Raw genomic sequence first — 18,734 nt, forward strand, 5'->3', positions numbered from 1 at the left:
TACTCAGGTACAATGCCATCGTATACATAAACATTTATGAGCCTAGCCAGGTCTCCATCTATATACAGTAATCATGCAAGTGGCGCTCGAGACAGACATGCATTATCAAAAAAGCCAAAGACCATAAGACATGGCGTCGAACAAATCATATAAGTACTCTTCTCAGCCCTTCTGTTCCACCCAGTACTCTCCTTCCCGTAACCGGGCACCTCCCCTTCCCGCTCTCCCATTTCCCGTGCCGGCTTTTCCCAGTCTTTGCTGCCGACTCTGTCTCATTTCTATCTCCATCTGCATCAATGCCATCACCAGAGTCGTCCTCCCAAGCCGCCCCAGCACCGTCCCCATTCATGAAGTCAATCTGGCGCTGATGCTCCCCATTCAGCCAGTGGAAGATACATACGTAACAGTATACGTAGCCTGTCTGGCAGGCGGTGGGGTTGGTGAGCTGGTTCAGGCAGACAGGGCAGGATGAGGCGGCGTCGGAGTCAGCGGGTGGGAGGGGTACGGTGAATATGGGTAGGTACGAGGACGCGGAAATCGGCGGTTGAATGCGTTTATGAGGTGAAGAGGTTTTAAGAGCTGATTTTGGGGACTCTGGGTCTTCCTTTTGCTTTGTTGGGGGTCTAGATTTCCTTTCTGATGGCGATATCATCCCCTTTGTTATGGGCGCTGGGATATCTAGAGTGTCGGTGGCCTTGCGGGCGAGCTGGCGCGAGAAGTCGCTGGCGTGCCACCATTCGAGGAATTTGAGAGCGAAGATGGACGCCGGCAGAAAGTAGCGAAGAGAGGTTAGAAGTTGCGGATAGAGATTATGTGGGCTGAAAAGGCCTAGGAGACCGGAGCCTGGACGGGATCGTGCGCTGCGGGAGTTGGGGGTTTGAGGTTTGCCTTCCAGGATTTTGGCAATGGCCTGGTGGTCTGCGGAGCTGAGACGACGGATGCGGGTACCGATCAGCCAGAGGAATGGGGAGGAGTATTTAGTGTTGTCAAAGAGGTAAGCGAGATTGAAGGCGAGGATAGAGAAGTAGTAAGCAGCATTGAAGGAGGGGTAGACGTTGCGGAGGAACCATTTGTAGGCGTGCATGAAGCGTTGACGGATGGTTGGATGTGGTGGTAAATCGTCGCTCGGATTATATCGAGGGCCGCCATTCATGATCAGCGAGGCTTGCGGAGCAGCGTGGATGTCGTAGCCTTCGTCTAGCTTGCGCTTGAGATACGGAATGCCGACCATGACGAGGAGGTTCTTCCACACGTCTGAATTACGCAGCTTCAAGCTCTCGCGGACAGGTCCGGGAGCACCAAGCTGAGCGCGAGGTATCTCGCCATTCTTGGTTAGGAGGACACGCTCGCGCTTGAGTGAGTAGAAGTTCTCTGTGAAAGAGCCGCCGAAGTTGCGGAGGTAATACCGCTCAACGACAAGGGAGAGCAACGCGTAAACCTCATCAAAGGAGTTCAGGACACGTAGCAGATATCGCGGGTGACGGTGTGTAGCGACGGCGAGAATGTAACGTATTGAGGGAGGGAGAAGGTCTGATAGCTGTTGTTCCGCGAGCAGTTCTAGCAAGATGATTGTCAGCTTTCGGGCGCTTCTCCGCATAGAGCTGGCGAGACTTACCAAAGAGCGACGGCTTGAGCTCATCGAACTCTTGCTGAAGGCTAGGTAGATACTCCATGATCCTGATGCAGGATATCAGCCTGCTTTGCAGCACTGAGGACTACAATTGCGCAAGTAGATAAGAGTTGAATGGGTTGGAGAGGCCGACCGACCTCCTTGTCCGATCTGGGCCGAGGCTCCTCGGCACGTGGTTGATCAGTCAGCATCAATCACCTACGTCCAGTCAAATAGGCAGTAATTTGCAATGGCTGATATAAGTTATCTCCTACTCCTGTTTCGCCAGGCTCTCCTCTTATTGTATTCTGGTGGGTTGAGGGTTGAGTGAAAGTTGAGATAGATCGCACAGTTTCCACTGAGCACAAGCCAATCGGGACGTGAAACTCGCTGCAATTCATTGATATCCAGTAGAGTACATATAGCTACAATGGTAGAGAATAATGGGTATAACAGATGGTCACTACGGCCACGAGAATTTCACTATACTACCTCCGATTTATTCAACTCTCTCTCGCACGCCCGCCACAGCTTTGCAAAAAGACTCTGAGTCCCCTCCGCAGCCCTGGCTGGGGTTCTTTCGTCAGCAAGTAAAAGACAGTCCCGGAGATGGGCAACGAGGTCTCCCTCAAGCCAAATCGGCGGATCCTCGCGACTCATCATGGGGGCCCAAGTGGAAATACACTCGCGCGTCAGACGCGAATCACCTGAATCAGCATGTAAACGGAAAAGCATCTCATAGTCTTCGCGTGTCCGGGGGCTATTCTTTAGAGGTAGCGTGCGCCACCACTTCATGAACGCGTCATAGTCGCCGTTACGGAAGAGATAGACCATGAGGGTTCGGGCGTGGATAGGGTCGAAGGGAATATCAAGGATTTCAATCATACGTACGACATGGGCACCTCTTTCTGCTGGGGTCAGACCGTCATCATTTTCTTCTCCGGGGGGACCTGGGGGGAGTGAGGAGAGGTAGTATAGCCGGGTAAAGAACTGGAGATTCATAAAATCGTTCCCTCTAAGAACGAGTTGATCTAGAGCACTAAGAGCCAATTCCTTGTCGGCATCAGTGAACCATTTCTCTCCGTCTGGGTTGTCTCCTGTTCGGGGGGTGAGCAGGATATCAACGACAGTGGGGATTAGACGATCTGGTATATGAGAGGCGGAGAAGCAGCAACCCATGAATGCGCGATGTACGCTTTCTTTGCTGATTCCTGTATGCCCTCTGGAATGTGCCAAGCATAGGAGCTCCAGTCTGGCCAAGGCTAGAACATTCGGTGAAGCGCCTAATAGACTGTGGTGGAAAAGTCGTAGGAAGTCGGTCGAACTCTCGTCATCTGGTCTATCCCCCAATGCAGACATCAATTGCTGATCTGGCATAGTCGTAATATACTGCAAGAGCATTGCAGTCGGAGAAGACAGTTCGCTCCCTACGATGGCATGTTCAGCAGGGGTATGATTCTGGGACATAAAACGTGGCGTAAAAACAGCATGGTGTGCCGGGCGCGCGAATGACCGCAGACTTCTAATATGAAACTGTCTTCTTTGTTCATGCGGAAGACTGATCCACGACCTGGGAACATTGGGCGATTTATAGTCAGATGGTGACGGACTTATTGAGTTGGGATAACGAACCTCTTCGGGTGCGTCATCCTTGGCGGCATCGGCGTGCTTTTGTCTCTCTCGCTGTGCTCGCGCCAGTCTTCCTTCCCACAGAGTCTCCAAATCCATTTCCGCTCTCTTCTCTGCCGTGAACACCTGAACTACCACTCTCGTACCCCCCACGAGAGGGCCAAAACCCTCAAAATCGCCTTCCACCCGCTCCTCAACAGGATGCTCCTCCACGACACCCGCGTTGACACAAATCCAACCCGTAGTAATCCCGTCGTCCTTATCATCAAACATCGTACCAGTTCGGCTAGCAATTCTAGCTCTGCGGTTCTTGCGCCGAAGCTTAATCTTCAGCTCGTTCCTTCCCAACAATCCGTCCGCATACGGCGATAACTTGTATTCGCTCCGCAGCCAGCGACACAGACGGTCAGCCGAAACGTTCAAGTGTTTGACACTGCGCGCAGTTCCGATGATCATGATGACGTTCGCTCCGAGCGCTGAGGGCGTCTCCAGTGGTCGCAAGTCAATCAACTTGAGCTCATCAAGGCCGAGGTCTTTAAAGATGTATTCTAGGAGTTCCGGCAAGATTTTGGGTGGGTTTTCCGGGAGCTCTGGGAGTTTCTCCTGTAAGGTGACCTCGGACACTGCAGGTACTGAGCTCTCTTCCTGAAGATACCAGGGGATGTGTTGAGACGCCTGGGGGGTACATTGGCTTTTTGGGGCGTCATTTTCTTCCACAGATGTGGTATTGGACGTTGATGAGGACAAGGATGGATGGCTTTTTGTGGGGTGGTGTGATGTCGAGGTCAAAGATCGTACTCGACTATATGTAAGATATGCATGACGGGGTGTGGATAAGGATGTAGACGTAAATACACGACTAGCGTATTGAAAGCGCTGAGGCGCCCTCAGCAATGTCATGTTCAATTTTGTTGAGGGAGATGCGGTAGGTTCTTAAGGTATCTATAACGATGGGTTTTATGGCGGCAAAGGACACAACTTTGACCAGTACAAACTGTGCAAACTGTGACTAAGCAGTTCAGGTCTATATCAGGTCTCGTTAGGGCGCCTCCATCGAAAGACTACGCATACAGCAGACGATCAAGGCCGTATCTGTTATTTCTAATTTTTTGATAGAATATGCACATATTACGTATGATCAAATATGCTATGCACGGTTTCTGAGCGGTTTTGGATTGAAGAAGGATGCAATCATCAGGTATCCGCTAGGAATACTATACAAACGAGACAACGCATCAGAAAATCTTCCCCAAAACCCTCCTGGTATCCTCCTCCACAGTAGTCTGGTCAGCAGACGTCTTATCCCGCCCGAGCTTGACCTCATTTTGCTTGAATAGTCTCCTCGCGTTGATTGCCTGCTCTTTTCCTTGATCTCCATGCCCATCCTTATCGGCCATCTTTTTACGCCGCTTCTCCTCGTTCTTCTTCTGAATACCCTCCAGCATCTTCCCCTTCTCGTACCCTTGCAGGAACACCTTCTCCTCTTTCCTCGCTCTTGCATCTTCAATCCGACGCTTCGCTTCCCGTTCCGATCTTTCTCTCTCTTGAGTCTCCATGAGATCGGCCCACTTAAACCCTTTGAGATATTTCATGTTCCATACATCTAGTGGCACTTGTTAGCCCGCGGAAACTCAAAGAGCAAATTTTTTACCTACCATCATGATACCATCCACCTTTCTTTCCACCCACGATCGTTGCATTCAGCGTCTCTGCGCAAATCTTCGCCGTCTTCTTCGATGCAAATTCAACCCAGCCATCGGTATATGTCTTCCGTTTATTCGACCGCCGCCTCGGCGCAGAAGGGGGTCGCACCGCCGGCGTCAGGAAAACCTTCGTGATAGGCTTGAACCCACGGGTTTCAAGAAGCGATTTGAGCGCAAATGGCTTCAAATACGGCGGTAATGATGAAAAGTACACGACGCCCGTTTTGTTCTTCTTCGGCGGCTTATTTTTTAGCTTGTCGAGCGGCTTCTGGTTCTTCTTGGCCTTCGCTTTTTCCACTTCGGCGGTCACGTCAAGGTACTGGGATTCTTGGTTCATGTAATTGCCATCATCGTCTGAGTCATTCTCATATTCATCACGCTGTCCGCGCTTCTTTTCACGTAGGCGTACACCTCCCGCTTCTGTATCGCTTTCTTCTCCCTCTGATCCGCCTGAGCTCTCGTCCTCGGAGGCGCTTTCTATGCCATCTTCTCGAGATTGTGTCTTTCTTCGCTTCACAGTCCGACCTTTACTCTCTTCAGCGGCTTCGGAGTCATATCCGGCATCGTTGTCTTCGTCGTCGCTGGTTCCGATGTCCAAGAATTCGTTGTGTTTGCGGGTCGTCATTGTATTACATGGTATATTTTCGTAGGTAAAGTGGGTGAATTATCTTGGTAACACTTCGATTGTTAAGGTTGTTCTAGAATTCGATGTTGCAAACTTGCGAGACTTAAGATGGCTGCGGAGATCAACTTTTTAGACCGCGGATGGTCCGTGCGTCTTGCGTTGATGCCTTGTAATTCAGGTAGCACAACTAACTAAATAACTAACTAGTTAACTTATAGGCGGAGCGCTACGTTGATGTTCACATAAACTGGTCATGAGAATGCTAACAATCTGAAAATGCTTATGGAAGGTCAGCAATCTTTTGCTCACAGAATAGAAGTTTAAGATATACTCCTTCCGATCGTGCAATATCAATTCCATTGAGTTTTTAAAGAAAAGCCACCTCAGCTCTTTAGCTGACAAATGTCATCAAAGTATCTAATCTTTATATTCGATAAACTTATCTACAGCGGTCGTGCCATAGTTCAACTATGTATAGAACGTAAATATGCACATGAAGCGGGTATGATGATAAGATACCAACATCAGGAGACACCCAGCCCGAAGGACGCCAAACCAGATAGCAAAAATGAAGCAGTCTCGAAGAGGAAGAGAGCAGGTCTAAATCCCTAGTGACCATTTGAGCCGTTCATAAACAAAAAAACCAGTAGCCGTCATGGGTATCATCTTAAGATAACCAATCGTCAAGCCTATAAAGAACCCGCGAAATCCTCTTTCCATCATTATTATTCGCGCTGTTTCCGCCATGCCCAAACGGCGGCCATCACCAACGACTCCGCCGACTTGCATTCGCCGGCGCACCACTTCCAAAGGATATGAAGATGTTTGGGAAACAAGGCCGGCGATTGCTCCTGACAATAATTCTGCGGCGGCCGTCAGTTGCAGTTTTTGCCGATCCTTCTTATGGCCCGAGGACGAAGATCGAGGGATGGTGGTGTAAGGGGCTAGTAACGGTAAACGGAGCCAGTCGCCAACTGTGTCATGAGTGAGGAAGGACACGCCCGCATACGGAATCATTCCAAGAAGCGTAGGTGTAAATCCCCGGTAGAAGTTGGCCAGCCCTGAGCTAGGAACAATATTCCTCGTAGTCGAAGAAACGGTATTCGCGGCAGCGGCAGCGGTCCCGGTAACGGAGGAGGTTCCTTTGCCGGTCGAGAGCTCTTTAGGAGGTTTAACTTGCTCTCCATAGATTTGTCGGATGGTATCCACAAGGGATGAACGCGAAGACTTCTTGGTCTCGAACGCTAGCCGCACCCTTATCAACTCTAACGGGTACGTGAAGAAAACGGAGGTAATGCCTGCCAAGCTCCCTGAGACAAGGCGACGAAATGGAGTCTCTTTGTCCCGTGACGGTATAACTATTGCTCGAAACTGCTCATAAGCGAGGAACTTGATGGATGCGTAAGGAAAAATCCTAAGTAATGTTGCTGAGTGGCCTCGGTACAGGCCTCGGGCACCTTCGTGCCGCTTGATATCCCGAATAGCGAAGACAAGTCCAGTCCAACTTCCTGTATATTTGGCGAACTGAGGATTCGACGCTTGGAAAAGGATCTTCACTCGATCAAGAGGCGCAACCACTGTCTTGGCCTTCAAGTTCGCTTGTCAGCTATCTCTGCTCCGTCTGACGGTGAGATGTCAAACTTACCGCACAACCAGCCAGCCCTCCAGCGAGTCCACTCCTTAAGACATAATCGAGGCTCCTCTTGTTCTTCTCCTGGCCACCATTTCGACTGCTCTGACCCGGACGATGTGATGGGTCATCAGCCGTGGTCGCGTGAGGCCCGGCCACCACTGCCCCGCTGCTGATGTTATGTGATGTCGGCCGTTGTGCGTGTGACGCTGATTCCATCTGCTGCGAAGCGGACTGATTTCGAGACTGAGAGTCGCCTATGATATTGGGGGAAGTAGGATTCGGGATTAATGAGGTAGAGTCGTCTTGCGCATGGCCGGTAGCTGCTGCAGACATGAGCGCGCTCCCCATGCAAATTCGGTTGATCTGAGGTGGTGCAGGTAAGAATCTGGGGCCGACGGACTACCGGATAAACGCGGCCATGGATTTGCGAGGGTTAAGAGGTGGGGTTACGCGAAGCCTATCCTTGACCGTATAATCAAACAACGCAAATTTGATGCTGAACGCAAAGTTGGAACAAAGCGGGTAGTCTATTAAAAAGGGCTGTACCGTAGACAATGAATAATAATACTGTGGAGAGCATTGGGGAAAGTCGGACGGCGTCATAGAGTGGCGCCGAACAGACCTGACCGCCCTGACATGCCGATACCTAGCCGCCTCGGCCCCCTGCGCCAATGTTGCCGCCGCGGGACAGTTTAGACAGGGTCACCTATATCCGTGTCAGGACTTTACTTAGCAGCGTCCACAAAGCCTTTACGTCGGCGCAGTCTACCGCTGTGTGCCTCTTGTACCTGCCTAGTCTTATTCAGAAGAGCCCTCGAATTACTCTTAAGAAAACTCTAGGCTGGCCTAAAACACCCCTTATCTCTCCCATTTGATCATAACAACCGTTACCCTAGCTCATGAATATCAGTGCCCTGTCCTATTATCCGGTAAGAGGCTGAATACTTTCATATTACGCAAGTGGTATTTCGACTCCCTGATTGAACGAGATCATCGGTCCAATTATTACTAATATGACATGCATAAAATTTACATGCTTGTGCTCTATTCAATGATCACGCTAAAAACTTAACGCGTACTCCTGCCTCCAAACACCCAACCAGCCAAGCTCCCTCTCTAATGCAATGTACACTGTATAGCTGTCTGGTATTCATCATCATATCCTTCATTCAGTTCGGAATAAGCCAATCCTCCCTCTTGACGTTAAGGGCTCTTTTCAAACAAAACCCTGATGAAAGCACCAAACGCCATCGGCCCAGAATGAGGGCCATAATATGCAAACAAATTAATCCATCTCCATATTTCAAAAGTTGTATCGGCCACCTTGCCTCGTGAGCGGCTTGCCTTGCCGATTCGTGGCCTTGACCTCCTTAAGATCTTCGCCGGATTTCCGCGCTCGTTTGGATGGCCTGGACGCATCAACATGAAGATGCCCATTGTCCGCCAGAGCTGTCGAGTTCCGCCAGTTCAAACATCGATGTTTGGCGTCAGCCACATATGTTTTGTTTCGGGTGGTTACCCGTTTAGTCGGTATATCCTCCGAGTCGTCTTCAGTTCGTGACAGATATTCGTGACGCGCTTGCATGCACTTGACAAGCTTGTCACGATGGAGAAGAAGCTCCTTACGTAGTTTCGTCTCGCGCTCTCCTCGAGAGTCAAGCCAGTCCAAGAGCTTCTCAATAGCTTCGGGCTCGTCGTAGTAGCCCCATTCATGCGCCCCAGAGAGCCGCGTAGGTCCCTCTTCGTGCTTCTTGCGCTCAGCTGGAGACATATGGAACCGTTTCTGGTATTGCTTTTTCAGATCGTCCGAGACGTCGATAAAACCAAGTCGCTCCATGTCATCTGGACCCTGAACCCACAGACGGCCATTAGCATATTTGGCCTCCGCGGTCGAGCTGTCAGGCATTCCCTCGTACGGCATTGCGTTACGTTCAAACCACCAATACCGGTTGCAAAAACGGTCTTTTCCTAAACATCTTGTCCGCGGGCAGTCCGCCTCTCTGAGGTCGTTGTCGACGACGGCGATCTTGTCCTCGAATTTCTTTACGGCCGCTTTCTGCTCCTCCAGCTTTTTCAATAATCGCTGATACTGCTTCGAGCCTTTAGGCTGTTTAGCAAGCTGCTCCTTCCTCTCTCGCTCTTCTTCTAGCTTCCGTTTGCGCTCCATTACCCGATCCACGCCACCACGGAGAGCACGCTGAGGTGTCCCCTCTACCTCAGATTCGACTTGTGAGTCTCCGTCCATACCGCTCATCTTTGTATCTTCCGCGGGCTCCATCTCTGGTAAGGGACTCGGCGACTTTTCAGGTTCAGGTGCAAGAGCTTTGCATTCTTGGTGTAGCCGACGAACCTCCTCCATCCTATAACTATTAGCTACCCGGCTCATATTCAACATGTTGTCACAACTTACGCTGCTTTGCGAGCCTTCTGATACTCAATTTTCTCCTTTCGGAACTCTGTCATTTGATTACTGCATTCTTCAAGGTAGTTTCGGATAGCCCTTGTTTCCAAACTAAGCATGCAGATTATCTGAAGAGCTCGAATTCGGAGGTTGACGTCAAGGACGGCGTATTGCGCGCGAGCAGTATCTTGCGTGGGCTCTTGGTCTAGTGGTGCCAGATGTTCAAGTATTTGGTTGCAGACCTTCTCCATTCGCGGGCGGACGGATAGTTGGTGCAGGAGTCCGATCATGATCATCTCCCATCCACCATTGCGGAAATCGCGTTTTCGTAGACGATCAATCCATCTATATTCGGAGAGCATCTCGCTAGCACGGTGACTCTTGATTTCGCTCGAATCATGATCACCATTCAACGTAGCCTTCAAGCCCTCTGCCTCCGCTTTTGCTAGACTGCCACGGGTGGTCATTCGTGTCACCGCAGGCTCCGGTGTAGCCTCGGGTTCATCTTGCTCATCTTCCACCATCTCCTCATCTTCGTCAGAGTCCTCTGATTCCTCAACTGGAAGCTCTGGAAGTGAAATTTGAATGGCCCCGTTGTCATCCTTTTCCGCATTGACAAGTTTTTTCAGAACCGCGCAATGAATCTCGACAAAAAGCTCGCAATCCATTTCATCTGAAGAGAATCGCATCGCCTGCAGGAAATCGTCGAACGTAAAGGAGTCCAGCTGGAATACTTCACAGTATACGTTGAGAGTATTCCACGTTTCGAGAAGTAGCCCCACTGATTCCATCTCAATTGCATCCTGCAAGAGATCCTCATCGTTCGGATCATCAAATTCATTTGCCTTTAGGAACTTCAGCGGCGGGCGTTGTTTCTTCTTCTCGCGATTCGGCGGTATTTCCAGGTCTTCAATAGGGTATTTAATCGGTGGCGGCGATGGTGGTCTTGGGGGCTCAGCCTTGATCACGACACTAGGGATTGGCGGGGCGTTCTTCTCCGGTTCCTGCGACTTCGAGGGTCGTGGAGGCCCATTCATGGATTTGTTACCGACAAGAAAGCTTGGGTTCCCGTTCAAGGAACGTTTATACTCCAGGAATTGCGCCTCTTCTGAGCGCGCCAGATCCTGTGCAGATGGTTTCGCCTTCTGGCCCTTGACCGCTGGCTTCAATTCCGGTAGCTCCTTGGACGCAAAAAAACCAAAAAACCCCTCTTGGTCAGCCTTTTTCTGCGCTTTCTTTTCAGCCACCCTAGCTCCATATTGCAGATGTTTTGGCACTTCCGTAGGAATCCTGTATTCTTCGGCAACCGACGGCTTAACCAGCCAGGGTGCGCCGTTCCAGGACTCTCGAGTCACGTTATTTTTAATGAATGCGCGAAGCATCTGCTTGGTGAACGTCTTCCTATCACGGGTGATGTGGTGGTTATCCAACAGGGCTTCCTCATCCGGACGATCCAACACTTTGACCAAATAAGTCGCATGGGCTGGAGTTCTAACGGTTCCGTCCGGGTACAGCTGTTCGGGGAACTTGGCTTTGTCTCTAATCACTCCGTGGAGGCGCGTGTTGTCGTCCAACAGGATGAGAACAGGTTCGCCAGGGTAGAATTCCGATTTGAATTCCTACGTTCAATGAGTCAATAAAAGTCTCATCAACGGAGAAGCAACTGCGAGTCACCCACTTCGTATATTTCGTCCACTAGATCCGTAAAAGTTAGCCGAGAACGTTAGGTTGAGAGAAATCGGAGATACGCACCGAGGTTATCGACCCGCGATACCGTCGAGAATTGGACCCGGCGCAATATGGGACCCTTTAGCGCTTCGGGAAACGAGTTGTTCACCTCTCTTGATTCCTCCATCTGTGAAATCATTCGTCAGGCTTGCAAGTCGACGTTTATTAAAACTGGCCCTTTACCTCGCTTCGGAACGCCTCGAAGAAATTCAACCCCGAATGGCCCGTGATTTCGCAAATGAATTTCCGCTGCTTATAAAAATCCATGCGCTGAAGATACGATTCATAGTTGGTGAAGACCTCATTCGTCTCTGATATGACCCACACCTGCGCGCAATGCGTGTCAGTATTCCTTGCCTCTTCACGAACCTTCACGGAGTGTACATGCCTCGGAGCTGTCGTCTTCAATAATGGGCCGTGGGAGATACTGTACGGGTTTTCGTTTGAACAGTACCTGGACATAGTAAGTATCAGTCAACCACTCCTGTCCTCTTTGACATGGTTCTAGGTTCCCAACACACCATTATGATCTATATGCGCACGCGGATAAGGGAACGCGTCGGTGTTGTCATAAATTCCCAGAGATTGTAAACGAGAATTGCATGGGAACTCTATCGCGAGAAACACAGTTGGTGTCAAGCGCAATATGCGGCAGTACATATAGGGCCGCCGTGCGCCTTTAGAAAGCGAATTTACCTGGAGTAACGCGTCCCAATCGCGCCGCAAGCCCTAATGCGAAGTTGATGCGGACCCGAATACTGATTAGAGGTGGCGATAACAAGCAGACGTACGGAAAGCCCGGAGGTCGAACTACCAACCGTGAAAGTAGTAAAAGCGGGTCAGTGTAAAGGCTTGACAATTGCGAAGTAGCGGAGCGGGAGGATGCGGAGTAAGTAGTTTGTAGATGCGCAGCTTGTGGGGAGATGAATGGTGTAGGAGGAGGTTGAAGATGGGAAGAGGAGCAAGTGAAGAAGAAAAGAGCTTCAGAAAAGAGGAGAGGAGAGGAAAGGAGAAGCGGTCCGCGGGACCAAATCAAAGACGGCAAAAAGAGGAAGACGGAGACCCGGTGGCCCTGGAGGGCAACAGAGTAAAAGGCTGAGTCTCGCGAGCGGAGAAGCTTGTCCTCTTTGGGAAATCTCCTGGCAGGACATCTTTTGTCTCCGACTGACCGTCCTCTTCGCCTCCACTACCTGTCCTTGCCGCCATTCCAAGACGTATTTGCACTCGTTCTGCTCCTTTTCACCTGCTGATTCTCCGTATGTCAGCTTGAGTAGCTCATTTTGATATTGCGATACGATTTCCACAAAAACAGGTACATTCACGGAATATGTGCCTGGTGCAGTAGACAATGAACGATAAGACCAACAAATACCTTCCTCTGCGCGTCACAACATTCTTTTCAGCTGCTTCCTACAACTAAATTTATGTGTCTCTCTCTCCTCTGTCACCAGATTATCGATAAACTGTTCTATTGTTGTCCCTTTAATTGCGGTGGATCTACTCCAGCCATATACGCCCGCCAGTCTTGATATCTATACCTTAACCGAGCACACTCCCACTCGCCACTTAATTCAGTTCCTTATAAGTCAAGCTTCTCCCGGAGGTTGATATAGTTCTGTTTTACTACCGTCATTTGCTCCTTTTTTTCAGCTATTTTCTTCCCTCTATGGACGCGCCATGCCTTGTCATCAAGCAGACTCAACGCCCGCATGACGCATGGGTCCCAGATTATGTCTTAGTCATATTCACCAGAACCTCTAGGAGCTTATACTTATTTACCAATACCTCGAATGCGGCTTTTTATGGTTCGTCAATCAATTCACTCAGATCAAACGAAATCACTAAGCCCCAGCAAATCGGCACCAGCGCCGGTCTAACGGTACGGTATACTCCCCACCGTCTTCTTGCCCCATAATCCAGAACTCTAGGATGCAGTTATCGCTAGTCATAAGTCTTTGCTATGACCGGTCAAGTCTCTTCTACTGTCTTGAGACTCAGAGGCAGTGCGAAGCAATGCAGTGCTACATCGCGAGCGTTGTTCAAGCACTATTTTTCTACGAGTGCGGAAAAGAACACCGATCCAGCTTCTATACAATTAGTGGAATCTCTGCACCAGAAGAACGGCAACCTGTCAACTAGGCTAACTGACGGCGAGGTCAAGCTCATTATCTCCAGCTACTGGCCGGCCATTATCTCCACATACTTGTAAGTGACCGACAAGATACCGCTGCCTTCAGGTTCTGCAACGCGCCCCTAGATTAAAGCCTTTGCATCCTTCAATCTCGGGAATAGCGTACGACTTCTAAACTACCAGTTCCTTTCCAGGAAATGTTGACCTCTACGCTTTCACTCCGTAGCTAGTCATGCTTCTGCATATTACGGAATCATTATCAACCCCAGTCCTTGCCTCGAAAATATGCATGACTTCAATTTTTGTAAAGGATAGAGATAAGCCGCTATATTCCAAGCGGGAGAAAGCTTATACTGCTGCGGCCACTCCTTGCTAAGCATTGCAGCAGCAAAAATATATCACGCACAAGCCCCACAGATACCCTTTAAACCACGGCGTAACGCATTAGGTGAAACATGATAGTAATAGACTCTTTTATAGATTATTCTTCTGTGTTCGCTATTTTGACACATTTTCGCTCTGTTGAATAAACCCCTAGCAACATTCCTTCACATTCTGCCCGTCACGAAGAAGTATGAAGTCAGCTAGTGGATTGATCATATTTTAGCTTTTTTGTCTAGCCATTTATAGAATAGCGCATTACGAAAGTGGGTTCTTCAAGGCTCGGGCGACACGTGGACAGAACAAACAATGTAAACACAGTTCGGTTATGATATCACCGTTGCTTAAGTATCAATATTTACACAGGTGTGTAAAGAGATGAAAGAGCCCCTGCAGATACATATACATTTACAAACGAGTAACTTCACATAATAACCAAATGAATATACATGGCAATGGAACTAGCATGATGCTAATGGTACTAAAGTCAAAAGAGCTTTCAATGCCGGCTAGCTTTACATAAAATATGAGGGATACTGAAAATCAAATCGTGTCCTCCGTCATTCATGCAGAATGTGATCATAGGAATTTTTTAGGCATGTTGGCACGGCGGCGCTTGTATATGATGTATGAAACAGCGAGGAAGACTTGGAAGGCGATCATTGAGAATATGAAGAAGCCCATGCGGGGAGTTGAGGCCGTAATCACTGTTTCAGTGCGTTAGAGAGAAGTGAGAAGACTGGAAAGAAGGATCATTGGGAACATACCGCTAACAACATTGTCCTTGAGATTTTCTGTCAGGCTTTGATGAGACGACCTCAGAGTTTCGTGCAGCTGGTTAAACCGGTCACGGTAGTCCTTGCCTTCAAGATCGCGTTGAATGGATAGTAGCGTCTGCTCCATACGCTGAAGGCGAGCTTCAAGACTCTGGACTTGTTCCTTGGTGGCAACTCGCTGGAGTAACTCCAATTGTCTAGTTTCGGATTTGGAAGCCTGGTTCCCAAGCTCGCGGATGATATTGTTAGTAGCGTGGTTGACGAGTTGAATACGGCTACCTAGGTCCACGAATTGCGCGTTTATTGAGTTAAGGTTGTTCGAAAAACCCTGTTCTTGCCGGGCGTTTCCCTGCGGCTGATCTGCGAGAGGTTGCTGGTTTGTATTCTGTGCTTGGACAGGCGGGGCTTTTCCGACAGGAGAAGTGGCGGTCTGTAGGACGACCTTGAAGACTTCGAAAGAGTCTGGGTTCTCAGGGGTTGCAGCTGTGACGCCAATAGTGTTTCCGGCAGGAAGAGTAATCTGTAAAGAGATTAGAGTTGAAGGTGAAGTCAGCAGACCAAGCAACACACCTTGTCCGTCGCGAAGCAAGGCTTATCATCCACCGTGACCTCGAAGATAGCATTAGTGGACCTAACTCGGATGACTGACGGCCGTCCGAGGTTACGGTATGAATAGTCGCAATGTCCAAAAGCTAGGCTATCGACGCTGCTGTGGCTTTTGTAGTCCGTCGTGCCGTCGTTTAGAAATCCTCTGATGCTGCCACCCTGGACAAAGGTTAATCAGAAAACAGGCATTTAAGAAGGTTACGTACCCTTCCACTATGTGTGTCTACCACGAGCGCAAACCCATCCCATTGGCCAACGGTGTAGATACTCGCGGAGCCGATTTTCTGCTTTCCATCCTTGGCGTACCAAAGCTGGAGATTTCCTCCAGCTCTCTCTACTCCAGTTGCTCGGAATTGAAACTCGGCTGCCCATTCTGACTGGGACAAACTGTACACGTAAGTTTCACCGGTCACTTTTAAGGCTGGATAGGAGACTGAAAGACTTACGGGGTCTGAGACCAGGCATACCCTCTCGTATTGCCTGGATATGGGGGCGTCAAGATAACTTTATTGGAAAGCTGTAAACATTAGTCGCTGAGCATAGTATTCAATCCAAACTCTTTCTAACATACAATCTGAGGGAAATGTCCCTCTCCTCCTATGTCCCAACCCGGAATGCCTTCTCGATTGGGCGCCACCCTATATAGCTGGTCAGCTATGCCAAGCACATTTGATAGAAGAACGGATTCGGAGTTTTACATGGCACCATGACCAAAGCTCGAGGACTCAATTACCGTTTGAGCCGTGGCAACGGCGGAGAAAAAGAAAAACAATGCTGGAACCTTCATCGCGTCTATATAGTCCGGCGGTAATTACCGGTACTCGCTACGCCTTGCTTGGGAGAAGAAAAAGAAGAATTGTGCAACCAGGCGTTAGTGAGAAAGGGGTATCCAATAAGGCAACGAAAAGATGTAAGCTGAACTGCGAACTGAAGAATGTACAGTAGAAAGGTCAGATTATATGGCCAGGACCCAGGGAAGCTCTGTGGTACACCGTGGAGACAATGATAGTAAATCACTGCAGTCCAAGGGCGATCACAAAAACATTGGGGTCTTTGCGAGGAAAGAAGGGGCAATAAAAGGTCAATTGAGGGTGAAGATCGAGCTTGAGATCAAGCCTGTCGAACCATGAGAGCTTCTCCACGATATGCTTTGGAGACAGACACGGCCCAGGTGGCCTTTAGTGACTTCCGTCAGAGCCTCGAGCTGTCACGTGTCGTGTCCGCGTTCCCCGGATGGATCGTCGGTCCGCTCTCAAAGCAATCCACTCAACATCAACATTCAGTATTGGAAGACCGCAATAGCTTCGAAAGGTCTCCAGATGTGTCGCGCTCGTTGATTGACCACCCGTGATGCTCATTCATAGCTGCAATGGCTGAGTTGTACCCATCTCTTACCCAATGCGCCATCGTCGCAACGGCGTTCAAAATCCTCCTCTTCCCCGCCTAGTAAGTGCTCTTCTGGATTGACCAGTTACAATTCGAGTATGGCTTGATTTTTGTACGGATTATGCTGATATGTGGTCTTGAAACAGCAAGTCGACCGACTTCGAGGTTCATCGCAATTGGCTAGCTATCACCCATTCGTTACCAGTACAGGAATGGTACTACGAGGTACTAAACTTTTGTCCTCAATAAAATCTGGTTGCCGGAAAATAACAATTTTGTTTTTAGAAAACCTCGGAGTGGACGCTTGACTATCCTCCTTTCTTCGCGGTCTTTGAATGGGCACTTTCGCAGCTGGCGCAATATGTGGACCCGGCGATGCTAGATGTCCAGAACCTCAACTACGATTCCTGGCAGACTGTATATTTTCAGCGAGCGACAGTCATTCTGAGCGAGCTTGTCCTGTTCTATGCTCTGAACCGGTTAGTGAAACTGCGCATTTATCTGGAAGCCTACTCACAGTCCGCACAGATTTATCAGATCCGATCCGCAACCTACTAAACACCTTGCCCATGCCGCCAGCTTGTCGATACTGCTATCACCCGGATTGTTCATCATCGATCATATTCATTTTCAATACAATGGCTTCCTGTACGGCATTCTGGTACTGTCTATCGTCTGGGCTCGGAAGCAGTCGAAATTGCTGTATAGCGGAATCGCCTTCGCCGTTCTACTCTGCCTAAAGCACATCTATCTCTACCTTGCCCCTGCATACTTTATCTACCTGCTGCGAGCATACTGCCTGGACCCGAAATCTGTTTTTCGGCCTCGATTTGGAAATGCTTTCAAGCTAGGCCTCAGTATAATTACGGTGTTCGGGCTTGCGTTCGGACCATTTGTTTACTGGGGCCAACTGCTCCAGCTGAAAGATCGGCTGTTCCCATTCTCCAGAGGCTTATGCCATGCTTACTGGGCCCCAAATGTCTGGGCTATGTATTCATTCACGGACCGCATCCTGATTCCATGTGCGTATGAACCTAGGGTTTCTCTTCCTGCACCACGCTGACGTTCGTAGTTGCACCGAAACTTGGACTGCCGGTCAACCAAGATGCTCTAACAAGCGTCACTCGCGGCCTCGTCGGTGACACTTCTTTCGCGATTTTGCCAGAGATTTCAAAAGAGTACACATTTGTTCTGACGCTCCTATCTTTAATAGTATCTCTCTCTTAAAGCCATTATCAATATCGATGCTAACTCGACTCAGCTCCCCCTCATTAAACTCTGGCTTCGTCCAGACTACTATACCTTCGTCGGAGCCCTCACCCTCTGTGGTTACGCGTCCTTCCTCTTCGGCTGGCACGTCCACGAAAAAGCTATCCTCCTCATCATCATCCCCTTTAGTCTAATCGCCCTCAAAGACCGTCGCTATTTCTCGGCATTCCGTCCCATCGCCGTCGCAGGCCACGTCTCGCTTTTCCCGCTCCTTTTCACCGCCGCAGAGTTCCCACTTAAGACCGTCTACACGTTACTCTGGCTGATCCTATTCCTATTCGTTTTCGATCGCATTGCGCCGGTTCCCGAGCGGCCGAGGATTTTCCTTGTCGACAGGTTTAGTCTCCTGTATATTACTGTATCGATCCCGTTGATACTTTATACGTCGCTGGTGCATCAGCTTATTTTTGGGCTGGAAAGGTACCAGTTCCTTCCCCTCATGTTTACCAGTAGTTATGCGGCGCTCGGGGTTGTGGGAAGTTGGGTTGGGTTTATGGTTGTGTTTTTTACGGCTTAGAAGAGAGGGGGAGTGAGCATGGCTTATCTGTATATAAAAGGAGCATTTCAACTATCCTGTTATATTCTAGGGTCCATCAGTGGGGTATAATCATTTTGTGTAGTAGACGTACTTGACACAGCTATTATTCTAGTTCAATTACGCCCTCGCAACCCCTGGAACAAAGGATACCATCTCCGGTGACGAGTGCATCTCACTCTAGCCTGAGATTCTGGTATAGGATGTCCGCAAAGGCTTCAATGACGCCCTGAACCATGTGTTGATTATCCTTTCTTGGAGCCATGTCCTATCACGCTGAATTTACAACAAAGCTGAAGTGAAGGACATCAGATAGGTATGT

The 18,734-nt window shown here is 49.4% G+C and overlaps 8 protein-coding genes across 8 annotated transcripts, besides 1 other annotated feature; 2 read left to right on the forward strand and 6 right to left on the reverse strand.

Moving 5' to 3' along the window:
• Window positions 1–18,734: part of a sequence feature (contig 1.127 1..138927(-1)) that runs on past both edges of the window.
• Window positions 146–1,704, reverse strand: pex12 (ubiquitin-protein ligase peroxin 12; the record flags this gene model as incomplete). The annotated part of the gene is made up of 2 exons (XM_675483.2): window positions 1,616–1,704; window positions 146–1,557 (listed from the first exon to the last, which is right to left on the reverse strand). The coding sequence occupies exons 1-2, from the start codon at window positions 1,671–1,673 to the stop codon at window positions 146–148; spliced, it is 1,470 nt and encodes a 489-aa protein (XP_680575.2). The 5' UTR covers window positions 1,674–1,704.
• On the reverse strand, window positions 2,073–4,156 carry ANIA_10923 (RsfS/YbeB/iojap family protein). Its single transcript, XM_050611878.1, has one exon. The coding sequence runs from the start codon at window positions 4,136–4,138 to the stop codon at window positions 2,093–2,095; it is 2,046 nt and encodes a 681-aa protein (XP_050467856.1). The 5' UTR covers window positions 4,139–4,156; the 3' UTR covers window positions 2,073–2,092.
• ANIA_07305 (RNA-binding ATPase activator ESF2) lies at window positions 4,330–5,649 on the reverse strand. The gene is made up of 2 exons (XM_675482.2): window positions 4,894–5,649; window positions 4,330–4,841 (listed from the first exon to the last, which is right to left on the reverse strand). The coding sequence occupies exons 1-2, from the start codon at window positions 5,564–5,566 to the stop codon at window positions 4,474–4,476; spliced, it is 1,041 nt and encodes a 346-aa protein (XP_680574.1). The 5' UTR covers window positions 5,567–5,649; the 3' UTR covers window positions 4,330–4,473.
• Window positions 6,011–7,532, reverse strand: ANIA_07304 (coenzyme A transporter; the record flags this gene model as incomplete). Its single annotated transcript, XM_675481.2, has 2 exons — window positions 6,011–7,147; window positions 7,212–7,532. The coding sequence occupies 2 exons, from the start codon at window positions 7,530–7,532 to the stop codon at window positions 6,167–6,169; spliced, it is 1,302 nt and encodes a 433-aa protein (XP_680573.1). The 3' UTR covers window positions 6,011–6,166.
• On the reverse strand, window positions 8,503–11,852 carry ANIA_07303 (DDT domain protein; the record flags this gene model as incomplete). Its single annotated transcript, XM_675480.1, has 6 exons — window positions 8,503–9,559; window positions 9,610–11,219; window positions 11,279–11,295; window positions 11,375–11,455; window positions 11,698–11,782; window positions 11,850–11,852. 6 exons carry the CDS (start codon window positions 11,850–11,852, stop codon window positions 8,503–8,505), a joined length of 2,853 nt encoding a protein of 950 aa, XP_680572.1.
• Window positions 13,289–13,685, forward strand: ANIA_11553 (uncharacterized protein; the record flags this gene model as incomplete). The annotated part of the gene is made up of 2 exons (XM_050611879.1): window positions 13,289–13,533; window positions 13,643–13,685. The coding sequence occupies 2 exons, from the start codon at window positions 13,289–13,291 to the stop codon at window positions 13,683–13,685; spliced, it is 288 nt and encodes a 95-aa protein (XP_050467857.1).
• ANIA_07302 (putative lectin family integral membrane protein) lies at window positions 14,266–16,009 on the reverse strand (the record flags this gene model as incomplete). The annotated part of the gene is made up of 7 exons (XM_675479.2): window positions 14,266–14,547; window positions 14,608–15,136; window positions 15,187–15,381; window positions 15,429–15,609; window positions 15,669–15,739; window positions 15,794–15,860; window positions 15,921–16,009. 7 exons carry the CDS (start codon window positions 16,007–16,009, stop codon window positions 14,420–14,422), a joined length of 1,260 nt encoding a protein of 419 aa, XP_680571.1. The 3' UTR covers window positions 14,266–14,419.
• Window positions 16,592–18,645, forward strand: ANIA_07301 (dolichyl-P-Glc:Glc1Man(9)GlcNAc(2)-PP-dolichol alpha-1,3-glucosyltransferase; the record flags this gene model as incomplete). Its single annotated transcript, XM_675478.1, has 7 exons — window positions 16,592–16,668; window positions 16,755–16,833; window positions 16,894–17,087; window positions 17,137–17,630; window positions 17,681–17,820; window positions 17,870–18,297; window positions 18,528–18,645. The coding sequence occupies 7 exons, from the start codon at window positions 16,592–16,594 to the stop codon at window positions 18,643–18,645; spliced, it is 1,530 nt and encodes a 509-aa protein (XP_680570.1).

The sequence above is a fragment of the Aspergillus nidulans genome, chromosome IV (genome assembly GCF_000011425.1).
Source record: "Aspergillus nidulans FGSC A4 chromosome IV".
NCBI lineage: Eukaryota > Fungi > Ascomycota > Eurotiomycetes > Eurotiales > Aspergillaceae > Aspergillus > Aspergillus nidulans.